The sequence below is a fragment of the Monodelphis domestica genome, chromosome 1, assembly GCF_027887165.1.
Source record: "Monodelphis domestica isolate mMonDom1 chromosome 1, mMonDom1.pri, whole genome shotgun sequence".
NCBI lineage: Eukaryota > Metazoa > Chordata > Mammalia > Didelphimorphia > Didelphidae > Monodelphis > Monodelphis domestica.
In genome coordinates, this window is record NC_077227.1 from 331,864,403 (window position 1) to 331,879,180 (window position 14,778).

Here is a 14,778-nt window from a genome sequence, read left to right on the forward strand (position 1 = left end):
AATACTTTGAAAAGAACCCCTAAGAATCTAAATCCAAATGCATCTGATTATAAAACTTACTCTGTATTTGTGATTTAGAATTGAAAAGGGAACATCTAATGGAGCAATAGAAAAAGTGCTAGAATTGGACCTCGGTTCAAATCCTTGTTCTACCCTTACTAATTTAGATAGCTAACACTTAACTTTTCTGGATTTTGGGTTATTTAATTATTAAAAGAAAAGATAATACTTGATGACCTATGGAGGCCCTTTTCAAAGTCCAGTTATATGACTCTATGACACTCTATCACCAAGGTTTAATTTCAGTTCTAGAATCAGCACTAGGTTTGAACTTAGGGTCAAACCTTGGTCCTAATACCTTACTTAGAGGCAAGTTACTCTAACATTTCTGTTACTCAATTTCCTCAATTACAAAAAGAGAGGTATAACAAATGACCCCTGAGGACCCTTTTCAAGTCTAGATTTTAGGATTCCATGATCTCTGAGGTCTATTTCTAGTTCTAATTTGATTCCTTTTTACAAAAGAGGAAATTGAGATCAACAGCTTTTTGATCAAGATCAAGAGTGATTTGTCTGATCATAAAAAACACTATGACAATCCCTCTTCTAAAATCCACTTATGTATGCCCAGTTTCTTCCTGGGTATCTATGACCTTGATGTCCATCCAGCACCTCAAGTCCAAGAGGTCTAAAAATGAATACATTTTTCCATTTTCCTCAATGTGTCCCTAACTCCAAAACTTTCCTTTCAAGACCATCTAGGCTTACACAGTCAGTATCAATTACAATACTCTTTCTTTCTATATTCCTTTGTGCTATATAACCAGTTTTAAGTGTCTGTGATTTATCACATAACATCCCGGTAACTTTTAAAAAGTATTCCGTGTCCTCAGGAAGCTTATATTCGACTGACAGATATAAAATCTGTACATAAAAGTGTGCATAAATTGGACAGAAGCAGTAGTAGCTATGAAAAGAACCAGAAAGGCTTTATTTAGGAAACAATGTTTGAGTTAAGCTTTGAAAGAAACTAGGGGACTCTTTAAGGTAGAAATGAAGAAAAAAAAACACATTCCAGAAAAGAGGAAATGGGAGGCAGGATGTTATGTATAGAAAGATCAGTTTGAAAGAAATGAAGAATGTGAGCAACAGTAATATTATAGGCCATAAAGGTAAGTTGGGGTGAGGTTGCAAAAGAAGGGCTCTAAATGAAGGAGTTATTAATAATTAACAGAGAATTAAATAACTGATCCTAGATTGGAGAGGAGAGTGGGAATGGGAGTGAATGGGAAATATAACATAGTAAGACACAGTAGTGCACAGTAAGGCTACAGTGAAAGATTGTATATTGACCCTTAAATAAGGTTGGTAAAGTAACAAGTTATTATATCTGCTTCTCCCTGGCCCAAGGGCAGATGGTTACCCTCAGGCCTGGAGCTCTGAGAAACGCAAAACTGACTTCTCGATCTTAACAAAAGCAGATTTATTAAAGTTAATAATTAGGATTGGGTGACTAGTTCTGGGGTAAAGATAGACTGAGTTTGAGATGTATACTGAACACCAAGTTTGAAAAAATTCCAATAGGCAATTAGTGATAGAAAACTGGAAGAGAAAGATAGGGGCTAGATACATAAATCTAGGTATCAACTACATATATAAATGAACCTATGGAAGCTGCAGAGATCCTCAAGAGAGTGTGTGGAAAAGGTAAAAGACCCAGAACAAAGCCCTGGGGCACACCCAATAACTGGAGGGCAAGGCCCAGATGAACAAGGAATTGGTTAATGTCAAATGCTGCAGAGATATCAAGAAGGATCAAAATAAAGGCCCCTGAATTGGCCAATTAAGACATTTTTAAGGGAAAAGTCACTAAACTATAAATAACTGCTGACATAACAATATCACTATTAAGAATAAAAATATAGCTTGAAATGGTCAAAGAAAAAGGACTAGAAGAACAAAAATATTTATAGCACCACTTTTGTAGCAGCAAAGATCTAGAAACAAAGCAGGTATCTAACATCAGCTGGGAAATGAATAAACAATTTGATATATAAATGAAATGTTATGTCATAAGAAATGACACATATGACCGATTCATAGAAATGCTGCAACACGTAAAAATTAATGCTGAGTGAAATGAGCAGGAAGAAAACAAATTACAAGACCTCAATATGGTAAAGAAAAGTTTGAAAGACTTCAAAACACTTATCAAAGCTATCATAAGTAATAACTTCAAAAGAACTGATGATGAAGCATGTCTCTTAGTCAAAAAGGTAAACTAGAGCTAAAAAATGAGACATTTTCAAACACAGTCAATTTATTGAGACATTTCACTTCATTATATTTACTTGTTACTGAGGATATCTTCTATGATAGGAAGAAGAGGCAAGAGAAAAAGATTTACTGGGTTTTTTTAATCAAAATGTAAAAGATAACAATAAAGATTATGAAAGAAAACAAAAGTAATTCAAAAGGGGAAACAAATAGGACAAACGTGGGGGGGTTAGTTAACTATAATTTATACTTTTAAAAATCTTTAACAAATTTCATACATAACTCTTATTCTTATATACTGAAAAATATTTGTTAATGATAAAGTTAACAAAAAAAAAGAAAAATCATTGGGAGTTTTGGAACGTGCAATTCAGTTGAGTGACAATGATATGACAGAGACTGAAAAATGAGAAGACAGGAAATTAAAGCAATGAATGAATCAGAAAGTTTTTCTACAATTTTGACTTTTAAAGGAAGGAGACTTAAGATGACAGAGATTGAGTGGATGGTAGAGTTAAATGAGGGTTTTAAAAAGGTAAGGAAAAACTTAGGCATGTCTATAGGATAAAACCAGGGAAAAAACCAGTAAAAGAGACTGAAAATGATTGAGACTGAGGATCACAGATTGATGGAAAATGAGAGTGCAGAGGGGATGGGATCAAGAGTACTTATAGAGGAGTAGCTAGGTAGCTCAGTGGAAAGTCTATGGTTGAGAAGCCCTGGTCCAAATATGACCTCAGACATTTCCAAGTTGGGGGAATTCTGGACAAGTTGACTCTAGTCCTTACAGTTCTTCCATCTTGGAACAAATACTATCAATTCTAACTCCAAAGGTAGAAGGTTTTTTTTGTTTGTTTAAAACCCTGACCTTCCGTCTTGGAGTCAATACTGTGTATTGGCTCCAAGGAAGAAGAGTGGTAAGGGCTAGGCAATGGGGGTTAAGTGACTTGCCCAGGATCACAGCGGGGAAGTGTCTGTCAAATTTGAACCTAGGACCTCACATCTCTCAATCCACTGAGCCACCCAGCTGCCTTCTTGTTTGTTTGTTTTTTTTTTTTAAGTACAAATACAGTAGTTAGCTTTGGTAAAGAAAGGGGCCAACTTTTCATCAGAAACTACAGTAAAGCAGAAGCTGAGGAATGACTCCAAAGTCTTGAGGTGTTAAATGGGAAAAAAGAACTATTGACAAAATGGCCTCTACTTTCTAAAAATATATGGTAAGATTCTGAGCTACATGGCTAGAGGGATAGCATGAGAGGATTAAAAAGGTTTGTCATAGCCATTTTAGGAACTGAGATAAAAACAACAGCTTACTTACATTTTAAATAGCACTAAGTGTCAGGCACTGTACTAAGCATTTAAAAAATACTATCTCATTTGATCTACACAATAACTACGGGAACTCTGTTATTACAATTTCCAGGTATAGACAAGAAAGACTGAGATAAACATAAGTTAAGTGATTTGTCCAAATTACAATGCTGGAGTCTGTTGTCTTGCTAAAGTGAGGTCTCAGATGATATAAAATAATATAAATCTATAATGGACCCAGTGAGAAAGACTGTATGGTTCACTCTAGCAAAGATTGGAAGCTCATGAATGGGAATTATAGGAAATAGTAGGACTGATCTGTGATTGGGTTTTGGCAAAGTATGAGCTGCAAGAGGACAAGAGAATGAAGGATTTGTAAATAAAGAATAGCTTTATATCAATAAAGCTAAAATAATTTGCTAAAATCACACTTTGAATGGATTTTAGAAAAGTATATCAAAAAGGGGTGATGGGGGAGCAGCAGGGTAGCTCAGTAGATTGAGACCCAGGCCGAGAGACAGGAGGTCTCTGGCCTCAGACACTTCCTAGCTGTGTCCCTGGACAAAGCACTTAACTCCCATTGCCAAGTCCTTACCACTCTTCTGCCTTAGAACCAATACACAGTGTTGATTCTAAAATGGAAGGTAAGGGTTTATTTAAAAAAAAAAAAAGGCGGGTGGGGGGGAGAGAAGATGACCTGGGATATTACTTAAGTGGAGAGTGAATAGTGGTCATGGTTAGGCTTAAAAAAAAAAAAAGGCTTAAGATGAATAAGGAGGGGGCAGCTAGGTGGTTCAGCAGATTGACAGCAAGATCTAGGGACCAGGAGACCATGGGTTCAAATATGACTTCAGATACTTCCCAGCTGTGTGACCCTGGGCAAGTCACTTAACCCCCATTGCCTAGCCCTTACCTCTCTTCTGCCTTGGAACAATATACAGTATTGATTCCAAGACAGAAGGTAAGGGTTTAAAAAAAAAGAAATGTGGTGCTGAAGAAAACTTGAGTCCCTTGAGAAGCAGCCAAGTGGCTCAGAGGATAGAGAGCCAGACCTGGAAATGGATGGTCTTGAGTTCAAATATGACCTTAGACACTTTTTTAGCTGTGTGGCTCTGGGCAAGTCATTTAACCCCAATGATACTTTTTTTTTAGACTCCTTTTGACAACAAGGGCATTAAATCAATCAGGCAATACTTACAAAAATTACTTCAGAGTACTTGTTGGAAGGACAGATATTAACGCTGATGCTTAGGTATTTTGGCCACATACTGAGAAGGCAGAATTCATTCTAGACCCTGATACAGTCATTCTTTGGTACTGGAAGATTTGGAGACTTGTGGAATTTGATATATGATGCATTACCCTTCTACCTTGGAAGCAATACCGATTCTAAGACAGATGGCAAGGATTTTTTTTTAAATGAAGCACAGATGGAATTAAGTTATAAATGGGTAAAGAAATTAATAGTTCTTATTATGAAAATTTGTGAGTAATGATCACCACTCAATAGTATCATTTCTTCCATTATAGCTGAGATAGAATAAGAGAGGGGAGTGAGGAAATGAGAGACCAGCTTTTGAGGAAATAGCAAGGTATATATTGAAGTCTTCTAATATAAAAAACAGATCAAAGGTAGAAGGAAAAAATGATCTAGATTCCTTAAAAAAATACTACCAGGAAATAAGCTCAGAGAAATATTTGCATAAGATGAAACATAAAAGATAAGTGACGAGTGGAAAAGGGAATGGATCAGAGGACCCATAAGAAAATGCAACCAGTAATGAATGAAATGATATAGGATACAAAGTCTTATAGAAAGGATTGAGATGGAAGAATCTAGAGAAGATGAGGTATGAGATAAAGAGAAGTTTATAAAAAATAAAAGGAATTGGGGCAGCTGGATAGGTCAGTGGATTGAGAGCCAGGCCTAGAGGTGAGAGGTCCTAGGTTCAAATATGGCCTCAGACACTTCCTAGTTGTATGAATCTGGGCAAGTCACTTAACTCCCATTGCCTAGCCCTTACCACTCTTCTGTCTTAAAATTGGTTCTAAGTCAGAAGATAAGGGTTTCTAATTAAAAAAAAAGAATACAAGGAATTCTATAAGGTTCAAGAAAAGGGATGGGTAGAGCTAGAAGGGACAGGGTATAGTTTAGATTAAAGGGACTGTGATAACAAGAAATGGTGGCAGGGAAATGGATGGTCTTTTACTTGAGGAACCAGGGGTTCACTACTTTTGGAAATGTGATAGGATTTTGCTCACCATATAGCATTTTAGTACTTTTGACTGAGGCTCACAATCTCAAGAGTCCTCTGAATAGCTATCAGTTCTTTTTCAAGTGTTAGGGTAAAATAGGAAGACTGGATTTGTTTTTAATACTCCTTGTAAATGTTATGGCAAGTTCTAGTATTCTGAGTCTTTAGTTCTGACCCAAATCACTAAAGCAAGACCAGTTTTTTTGTTGCTCTGATCCTAGTGGTGTAGAAGATTGGTATATGAGAAAAAAGGAATTAGACTGGATGCTGAAGGTGAAGAGCTGATGTATAAAAGATGATTCAGGAGGCTACAAGCAAGGTATGAGAGGTTAAGCAACAAGGGTTTATTCTGTTCTCAGCACAGTAGAAAGAGAAATGAGCTACACCTTTGAGGCAGTGATTCTAGGTAAAGCTATCAGTAAATCCCAGCAACATGACTGATGAGTCAGACCTTTGGCTATGAGTACAGTAGTTTCATTTTTATTAGGTTCTTAGAGTCACTCCATAACATGTTTCACACAGGCCTCTACCGACATGGTAACCAATCTATTCAGGTTATCAACTCTCTTCTCTTCTACTGCAAAAACTTTCTTCTCCCCAATCAAGATATTTTTCCAGAAACTGAGATCATGTCACCCAGCCATGAAAAAAAAAAAACTGGCTCCCTATTATTCCTAAGGTGCAGAAGATACAAACTCGTTAGTTCACCATTAATATACAATCTGAATTCAACCTAAAAGCAAATTACTTTTCTTCACAGACTATTTTCCATCTTTTCCAAGTTCTCTTTCACCTGTCTTTGCATTTGTATAAGTATTCCTCATGCCTAAAATAAACTTGCTCATCCCCAAATTTCAGACTTTTGATCTTCAAGCAGAGGTCTACAAATCATATCCTATAGGAGATATCTTTATAACTATCCAACTGAAAGATGCAAAGACTCCAAGGTTTTATATTGTTTGCTAATTTGTCTTAATAAAATGGCATATGATTCAGTAAAAGAAAATGTTAATTTAAAAGCTCTCCTCAACAAAGTACTTCCCCCATTTGTTTAAAACCCAAACCACAAGATTCTTTTAAAGGTGGAATAGGAATTACTTTTGTCTAATAATCTTCTTCTATTCATAGTACCTGGGCATTCTCATGAAGGATATCTAGTAGAGAATCAAAATAGAAGAGTGATTCTTTATAGATAAGGTTCTCCAATTGATTCTCTTTAAACCCTATAACACTGCAAAGCTTCCTAAATAAAATCCATAATTAATCAAGAGTTGGGCATAATTATCCAAATAGGAAAATCACATAGATGAAAAATGCCTCCTAGAAGTTATTACACACCACTAAATAGAAAAACCTTAGAAATTGTCCATAATCATATAGATCCTTGATAGACAATGTGGATATAAAACTGGGAACAAAAGTGGAAAGAAAAAAAACTGTGTGACCCTGGGCAAATCACTTGACCCCCATTGCCTAGCCCTTACCACTCTTCTGGCTTAGAGCCAATACACAGTATTGACTCCAAGACAGACGGTAAGGGTTAAAAAAAAAAAAGATCAAGCTAGGCTGTCTCTGGAAAAGTTCTGACTGACTGCATGCATTCCCTTGATGGAATGACTCCTATTTTCAATGCCAATATTGTTGCAGTGAAGTTATGTGCCTAAAGTACAGAATAGCAGTCTCCAAAAAATGTAAAGTTGAAGATCACCCAAAGGGCAATGGAATATACAAGGTAATATAGAAAACATTACCAATAATAAACTGCACTGTCAAATAATAAGAGTAACTGATAAACAAAGGCAGTCCACATGTTCTATCAACACCAATGCAATGGCTGGAAATCTAGTCAAAGGCCCCAGAATGTTGTTTGGACATTCTAAGATTCACAACAGATTTTAAACTGAATTATAAAGCATGAATTATCAAAACTATCTGGTACTAGTTAAGAAATAGAAAGATAGATCAATGGAATAAAACAGACATACAACAAATAGATAGTAAAAGATTATAACAACCTTTTATTCCAAAAGTATAAATCCAAGTTTTGGGGATAAGAACTCACTATTTAGTAAAAATTGCTCAGATGATTGGATAGTTTGGAGGAAACCAGGTACAGATTGATATCTTATATCATTCACTAAGGTAAGATCAAAAAGGATACATAGAGGGCAGCTGGGAAAATATCAAAAGGATGCACAGGAACTGGGAGCTAACTAAATGAGGGAAAGGAGTTAGGTCAAAAATAAGTCTAGCAGGGGGCAGCTAGGTGGCTCAGTGGATTGAGAGCCAGGCCTAGAGATGGGAGGTCCTAGTTTCAAATCTGGCCTCAGACACTTCCAGCTGTGTGAACCTGGGCAAGTCACTTAAACCCCATTACCTAGCCTTTACCACTCTTCTGCCTTGGAACCAACACAAAGTATTAATTCCAAGACGGAAGGTAAGGGTTTAAAAAATAAAAAAGGGATACATAATGGGAAATATCATAAGCAAATTAAAAAAACAGGGAGTATATTACATATCAGATTTGTGGAGGACACAAATTTACGAATAAACAAGAGGTAGAGAGAAATTTGGGATGTAATAGGGATAATTTTTATTACATTAAATTAAAAGTTTTGTACAAATAAATTAATGTAGCTAATATTAAGAGGAAAGCAAACTGGGGGGAGAGTAATAAACATTTTCTTGTATAAAGGCCTCATATCTAAATATAAAGAACACTATCAAAATTTTATTAAGTCACTTCCCCCCAACTGATAAATGGCCAAAAGATATAAACAGGGAATTTGGGATAAAGAAATCAAAGAAATATGAGTGTATGGGGAAATGCTCTAAATCACTAGTGAATAAAGAAATGCAAACAAAACAATTCTGAGATATATTTCACATCTATCAGACTGGCTAAAATGATAAAACAGAAAATGATGTTGGTGAGGATGCAGGAAAATCAGGACATTAATACTGCAGGTGGAACTGTTTCAGTCATTTTGGAGACCAATTTGAAATTATGCCTAGAGTTATAAAATTGGGTATTACAATACCTCTGTTGGGTCTGTTTCTCAAGGAGATCAAGAAAAAAGGAAAAGAACTCCTATGTTCTAGAATACTTATAGCAGCTCTCTTTGTGATAGAAAAGAACTGGAAATTAAAGCAATATCCATCAAACTAAATAAGTTTGAGATAAATGATTGCAATGGAATACTACTATACCATAAGAAATGATGAGTAGGAAAGACATGCATAAGACCTACATTTAATAATGGAAAGTAAAATGAGTAGAACCAAAAAGCATATTACAGCTACAGAATACTTGAAGAATAACTGGTGAACATCCACCTCCAGAGAAAGAACTGATAAAAAAGAAACATGGAATATAGAATTTATATTCTTTTGTCAGTAGATGACTTCTATGATTGGGGGGAGGAAATGGAGGAGGATGAGATGCCTAGGAATTGATTTTTTCTGCTTAAATGAAGAAAATTTTTTAAAAAGATTTATGAGAGAATAAGGACAAGACTTTCATAGGACACGGTGAAGTTGGATTGAAATCTGCACCACTTTAAAGCATACATAATTCAATAAGCTCATTGATCTAATTGTATATTTAAATATTTTCCCTCAAGGGTGCCATATTGTCCATAAAGGTTCACCTGGTTTCCTTAACACACCTGGAATTGTGTCTGATCTCTCCTTTATACTCCCTATACTCTTAATATGTACAGTTTTGTTCATGTTCTATCTCACCCTACCCCCATCCCAATAGAATGCCCTTTAAGGAAAGATCCATAAGATTATATTTATTTCAAAAAATAAATACTACAATGCCTTGAATATACAAAGTTCTTTTTTTTAATAAAAGGTTCTTAATAGGGAATTGATAAATAGAACTGAAGTCATCAAATAGAATTATCAAGAGTCAATTTCCTATCATCATAAGACAATATATTTATTTAGGCAAGGCTAGGTGTTAAACAATCTTTAATTGTTAAATCTTCATACTGAGAAGATACCCTTTGCTGTTCAAAGATTCTTTGTAGCAATATATTCCTCCTTATCCATTACTAAAAGTTATTTGCCTAGTATTGAAGATCACACCCCTTACGAACACCCACAATTAGAAGTTCTCCAAGTCAAATACTCAACTCCGTCAAATGTTCATTGTTTATATAGCAATGTTTTTCAGACTGTTTCTACATTTTAATTGTACTTCAATATTCTAGTTTATGAATATTTTCTAAAAGATTACATCTAGAATTCATTAACAACGTAATCCAAATGTATTCAGTTCAATATTAAGTATCTGATAGGTGCCAAGTACCTTGTTAGGTGCAATGTAGAAAGAAAAATGAAAGTCTCTGGCCTTAAGGAGCTTAATATAAAATAATGGGGGTGGGGGTCAATCACAAACAAATTGGGGAAATAAGAAAAGCCTCTTGAAGAGGTATCACAAATGAGACATGAAACAAACTAAGTCAGGGCTGAGAAAGAAAAATATACTAGGCCTGGGGAAGATTCTATACAACGACTGGAATGTGAGATATTAACAATCTTTCAGGAGAAACAATAAGGTCATTTTTATTGAAGTGCAGTAAAATGGCAATTAACTTGATACATCTGGAAAAATACGCCAGAGCCAGATTGCAAAGATCTTTTTTTAAATCAGAGGAGCTTGTATTTTATCCTAGCAGATGTAAGACTCCAGCTATGTGAAGGGTGGAATGGAGAGGAAAGAGCATGTTAGCAGAAAAACTAATTAGAAGACTATCACAACCATCTGAGTGAGGAACTATAAGGGACTAAACTAGGGTGATGACTGGAGAAAAGGAAATAAATGCAACATATGTTACAGAGATAGAAACAAGACCTGACAATTGACTAGATATGGAGAGAAAAAGGGAAGAATTGGATATGACTGAAGTTGTGAATCTTGGTAAAGAGAAGGATAATAGTGTTTATGACCAAAAAAAAAAAGTTTAAAAGAGAGGAGTTTAAGGGGAAAGATAATGATTTCTGTTCTGGAAATGATCAATGACAGATACCTATGAGACATCTGGGGGGGAGATCTCTAACTGGCAATGCAGAATTGGGGATCTGTAGAGAGATGATAGCTGCTTATATAGAGTAGGATGTCATGTGCAGAAAAATACTATCTGAGGCCCTGAGAATTGATAAGATCACTTATATCCTACAACAAAGCCCTGATGTACAAACCATGCATAGAGGACAGGACATGGATGGTTCCCAACCAAGTGGACTGAGAATGATAAGTAGCAGTCAGGAGAACCTCAAGACAACAGTGTCATAATAACCTAGGAAGAAAAGGTATCCAGGAGGATGGGGTGGTCAATAGCTTAAAATGTTGTAGAAAGTTGAAGGAGGAATGAGAAAAGGCCACTGGATTTAACACTTAAAAGAGATTTCTGACAACCTTGGGGGGAAAAGTAACTATAGTTAGGCAATGAAGTTAGAGCCAAGTAGTTGAGAAGTAAATAAGAAATGAAGAAATAAAGGAAATAATTGTAGACCATCCTAAAGTATAATATTACTGTCAACTCTTTATTTCAGAATACTCTGTTCATGCAACCTATAACAGCATTTGCTGGGAGATTTTACATAGTTAAATGTAAACTAAAACCTTAAGATCTAATTTTCATAAACTCCTTTATCATTCATATCCATATTATCTTATGCTTCTGCAGTTTTTTCTTATTTTAATAAAGGACACTACATCTATCATACTTTTTATATGATTAGATAAGAGTCTATTTATCTAGAATACCTAAGTCTTCCTGGACAACATTTTAGTGATCTATAAACTTAATAAAGATATCAACTGTCTTTAAATACTGAAGTGCATAGGACTTTATAAAGATATTTAACATCAAGAGCTGAAAAAAAAGGATTTCTGGTTAAACTTTTAACATATTCAATTATACAGTTAATCATACTTCAAAATAACTTACTAACTTTAGGGTTTTTTTTAAAACAAAGGAAAAACACAAATATAATTTCTACATTGGTGGATTTAGATCAATAATATTCTCTGTACCTGGAAATTTCTTATTTGTAATATCAAACTGACGTTTTATTCTTATTAAAAACTTTTCAAGGAAAGATTTTGCTTACTTGTCAGGATTTTCTTTCGGTGCTGGAAATGACTGAGGATTCACATGAGCCAGTGTAATAAATTCGTTCTTCTCCAAACTTCCAACCAGGATTCGGATTTTTGATTCCACCAAGCCCACCCTGAACAAATGCCACTTAGTATTACTAAAAGTTGGTTTACTTTTAAACAAAAAATAAAAAGTTAAGCAAAATGTACAGAAACTTAAGAATTATATTTAAAGTAGAAGTTAAGGTATGCTTTTAAAAATTAAGAATACCAAACCAAGTAGTTTAATGGCTTCAGTATTCCATCAAGAAGTCATACTAACTTTTCAGTATTCTATGTTAAAGATCAGAAAATGTCTACCAACCTAGAAAAATAAAATGACTCAACGAGGAAATTCAAGAAATCAATTTTTCAAGACTAGTTTTTGCTCAGGAACTTTGCTTAGGAAAAGACATTAATATAGCAGTTTTAGAAATGACTAGTTATAGGGGCAGCTGGGTTGATCAATGGATCAACAGCCAGTTCCAGAAATGGAAGGTCCTGGTTTCAAATCTGACCTCAGATACTCCCTAGCTATATGACCCTGGGCAAGTCACTTAAACTCCATTGCCTTACCTTTACCACTGTTCTGACTTAGAACCAATACAGTGTTGATTCTAAGACAGAACATGAAGGATTTTTTTTTAAATGGCTAGTTATAAAATGAATTTCAAATAATAGTAAAAATCGATGGCAAGTTAAAAAGACTAAAAATTTATGAGCAATTATATAGCATCCAGATATTTAATTTAAAAAAAAAAAAGTGAATCCTCACTTCAATGCCCTAGCAATTTATATATCTAAAAAATATATACATATATTTATATATATCTCAATGTCAAATTGAAGGGCTTATTCTTTATCTAGTGTCTATTTTATTCTGGTCTCTGCTTTATTTCAAAATTCATTTGGAAATTTGTGGTTTCTTTTCTGTGAAACCTTATCTTATACTCACCATTCTAGTCGCTGCTTTTCTGTTGGTGCACTTGCTAGAAGTACAATATAATGCCTTTGAAGATAAAGACAATATGCTATTTATTTTATTTATATGTTTGGAGTTGGATATTCAAGCCACAAATGCTATAAGCTTCCTTGACTTGTTCTAACTTTAGAGCAGCTAGCCCAAAAATCATTGCAAAGTGAAAAATCTCACCCTATGCACATTAATGGGTTATTTTAGGTTATAAATATTCTACAAGTGCTCAAACTACAGGATAGTTTAATTGTCTCTGAAAGATGTACTTTAATATATATGACACAAAGCATTTCAAAACAAGAAAACGAATATAAACTGTAGCAAAAGAGGAATACCATTGAATAACTCCGATATAGCATCTAATTCCCCCACAACTGTTTAAAAACTATTCATTCAACAAATTGATTAAATGTTTTAAAGGGACAATGAACAAAATTATTTAGACAAAGACCTTTCAACTGATTATGGACACTGCACGACTAATAAATGAAAACTCCCAAAAAATACTCATCTGAAGTCTTATTTTTACATAATACCAGGCAAAATTATATACAATCCATAATGGGACCAAGCCTATAGATGAGGGAAAAGATTTTTTAAATGAAAGATAAACTCAAAAAGCTAATTAAGAATTGATACCAAACTAAGGTAGGAAGAAAATCTAGCTCCAAATGTAATCAGTCATGAAATTTTAAAGAATCTTTTTTGACTACTTCATGTTGACCTACTACCTTTTTTTACTTTGAAGCCAAAGTAATAAACATTGAAGTACATAATTGATATAATTGGTCTTTGCAAAAATTTTAAAATAATAATAGAATGGTGTATTAGAAGTGCTAGAAGTGAGGTTTCTTCCAAAATATTATCACAAAATGTTTAAATTTAAGAAGGTAAGTGGAAATCCCATCAAAATCAGTAAAGTCTGGTCATCCTAACTACTTTGCTTCTAGAAGATTAGCAATGGCTTTTGGACAAAATAATCTCCTGACCTAAATCATGATAGTCACTTAGTTCTAGTTTACTAAGAAAAATTATGTTAAATAGGAATACAAATCTTTAAAAGTAAGGAAAAAAGGAAAATAATAAGCATAGTTGTATTCAGTCTATACGCTGCACTTATTTGTGCTGACAAAGTTAGTTACCAATGTCAAAAAGATCCATTTCAGAAAAGTCTGTAATTTTAAAAAGAGGTCAACTTGGGGACAGCTAGATGGCTCAGTAGATGGAGAGCCAGGCCTAGAGCCGGGAGGTCCCGAGTTCAAATATGATCTCAGACACTTCCTAGCTGTATGACCCTGGTCATGTCACTTAACCCCCCATTGTCTATTCCTTATCACACTTCTGCCTTAGAATCAATACTCAGTATTGATTAGGGTTTAAAAAATTTTTTTAAATAAAAAAAAAAACCAGATCAACTTGTTAATTTTACAAACAGGTACATGCCAACACCTTGTTTAACTAGCAATTTCAACTATATGGTATATGGGGAAATTAAAAAAAAATTAAAATGAATTCAACAAAAACTCTGGGCAGTAAAAAATTAATCATAAAAAGCTACATTTGAAAGCTTATTCATATAAGTTCCCAAAGGCTAACTAGGAAATTGATTGTTTTCCTTATACATAATATAAAGACTAGTCATACAGTTTCCCAACCCACTACAGATAAGGTGGGAACGACTAAAGCGAAGGAAATAAGCAGGAGGAAGAGAAATACAAATCAGGTTTTTATAGTATTTTGTCCGAATCACCAGTATTGTTATTTATCTAACCATTCAGACTGCATTATAAATGCTTTAAGGCTTCCCT

The 14,778-nt window shown here is 34.4% G+C and overlaps 1 protein-coding gene across 5 annotated transcripts in view; it reads right to left on the bottom strand.

The window, feature by feature from the left end:
* PAPOLA (poly(A) polymerase alpha) overlaps positions 1-14,778 on the bottom strand; it is a 75,596-nt gene that overhangs the window by 18,265 nt on the left and 42,553 nt on the right. For all 5 annotated transcript variants that reach the window (XM_007473617.2, XM_056811305.1, XM_007473616.2 and 2 more), the window contains exons 13-14: positions 12,950-13,003; positions 11,970-12,089 (exon numbers count right to left, since the gene is read on the bottom strand). In XM_007473617.2, the coding sequence (XP_007473679.1) occupies positions 11,970-12,089; positions 12,950-13,003 (174 nt within the window). The remainder of the gene's footprint in view (positions 1-11,969; positions 12,090-12,949; positions 13,004-14,778) is intronic.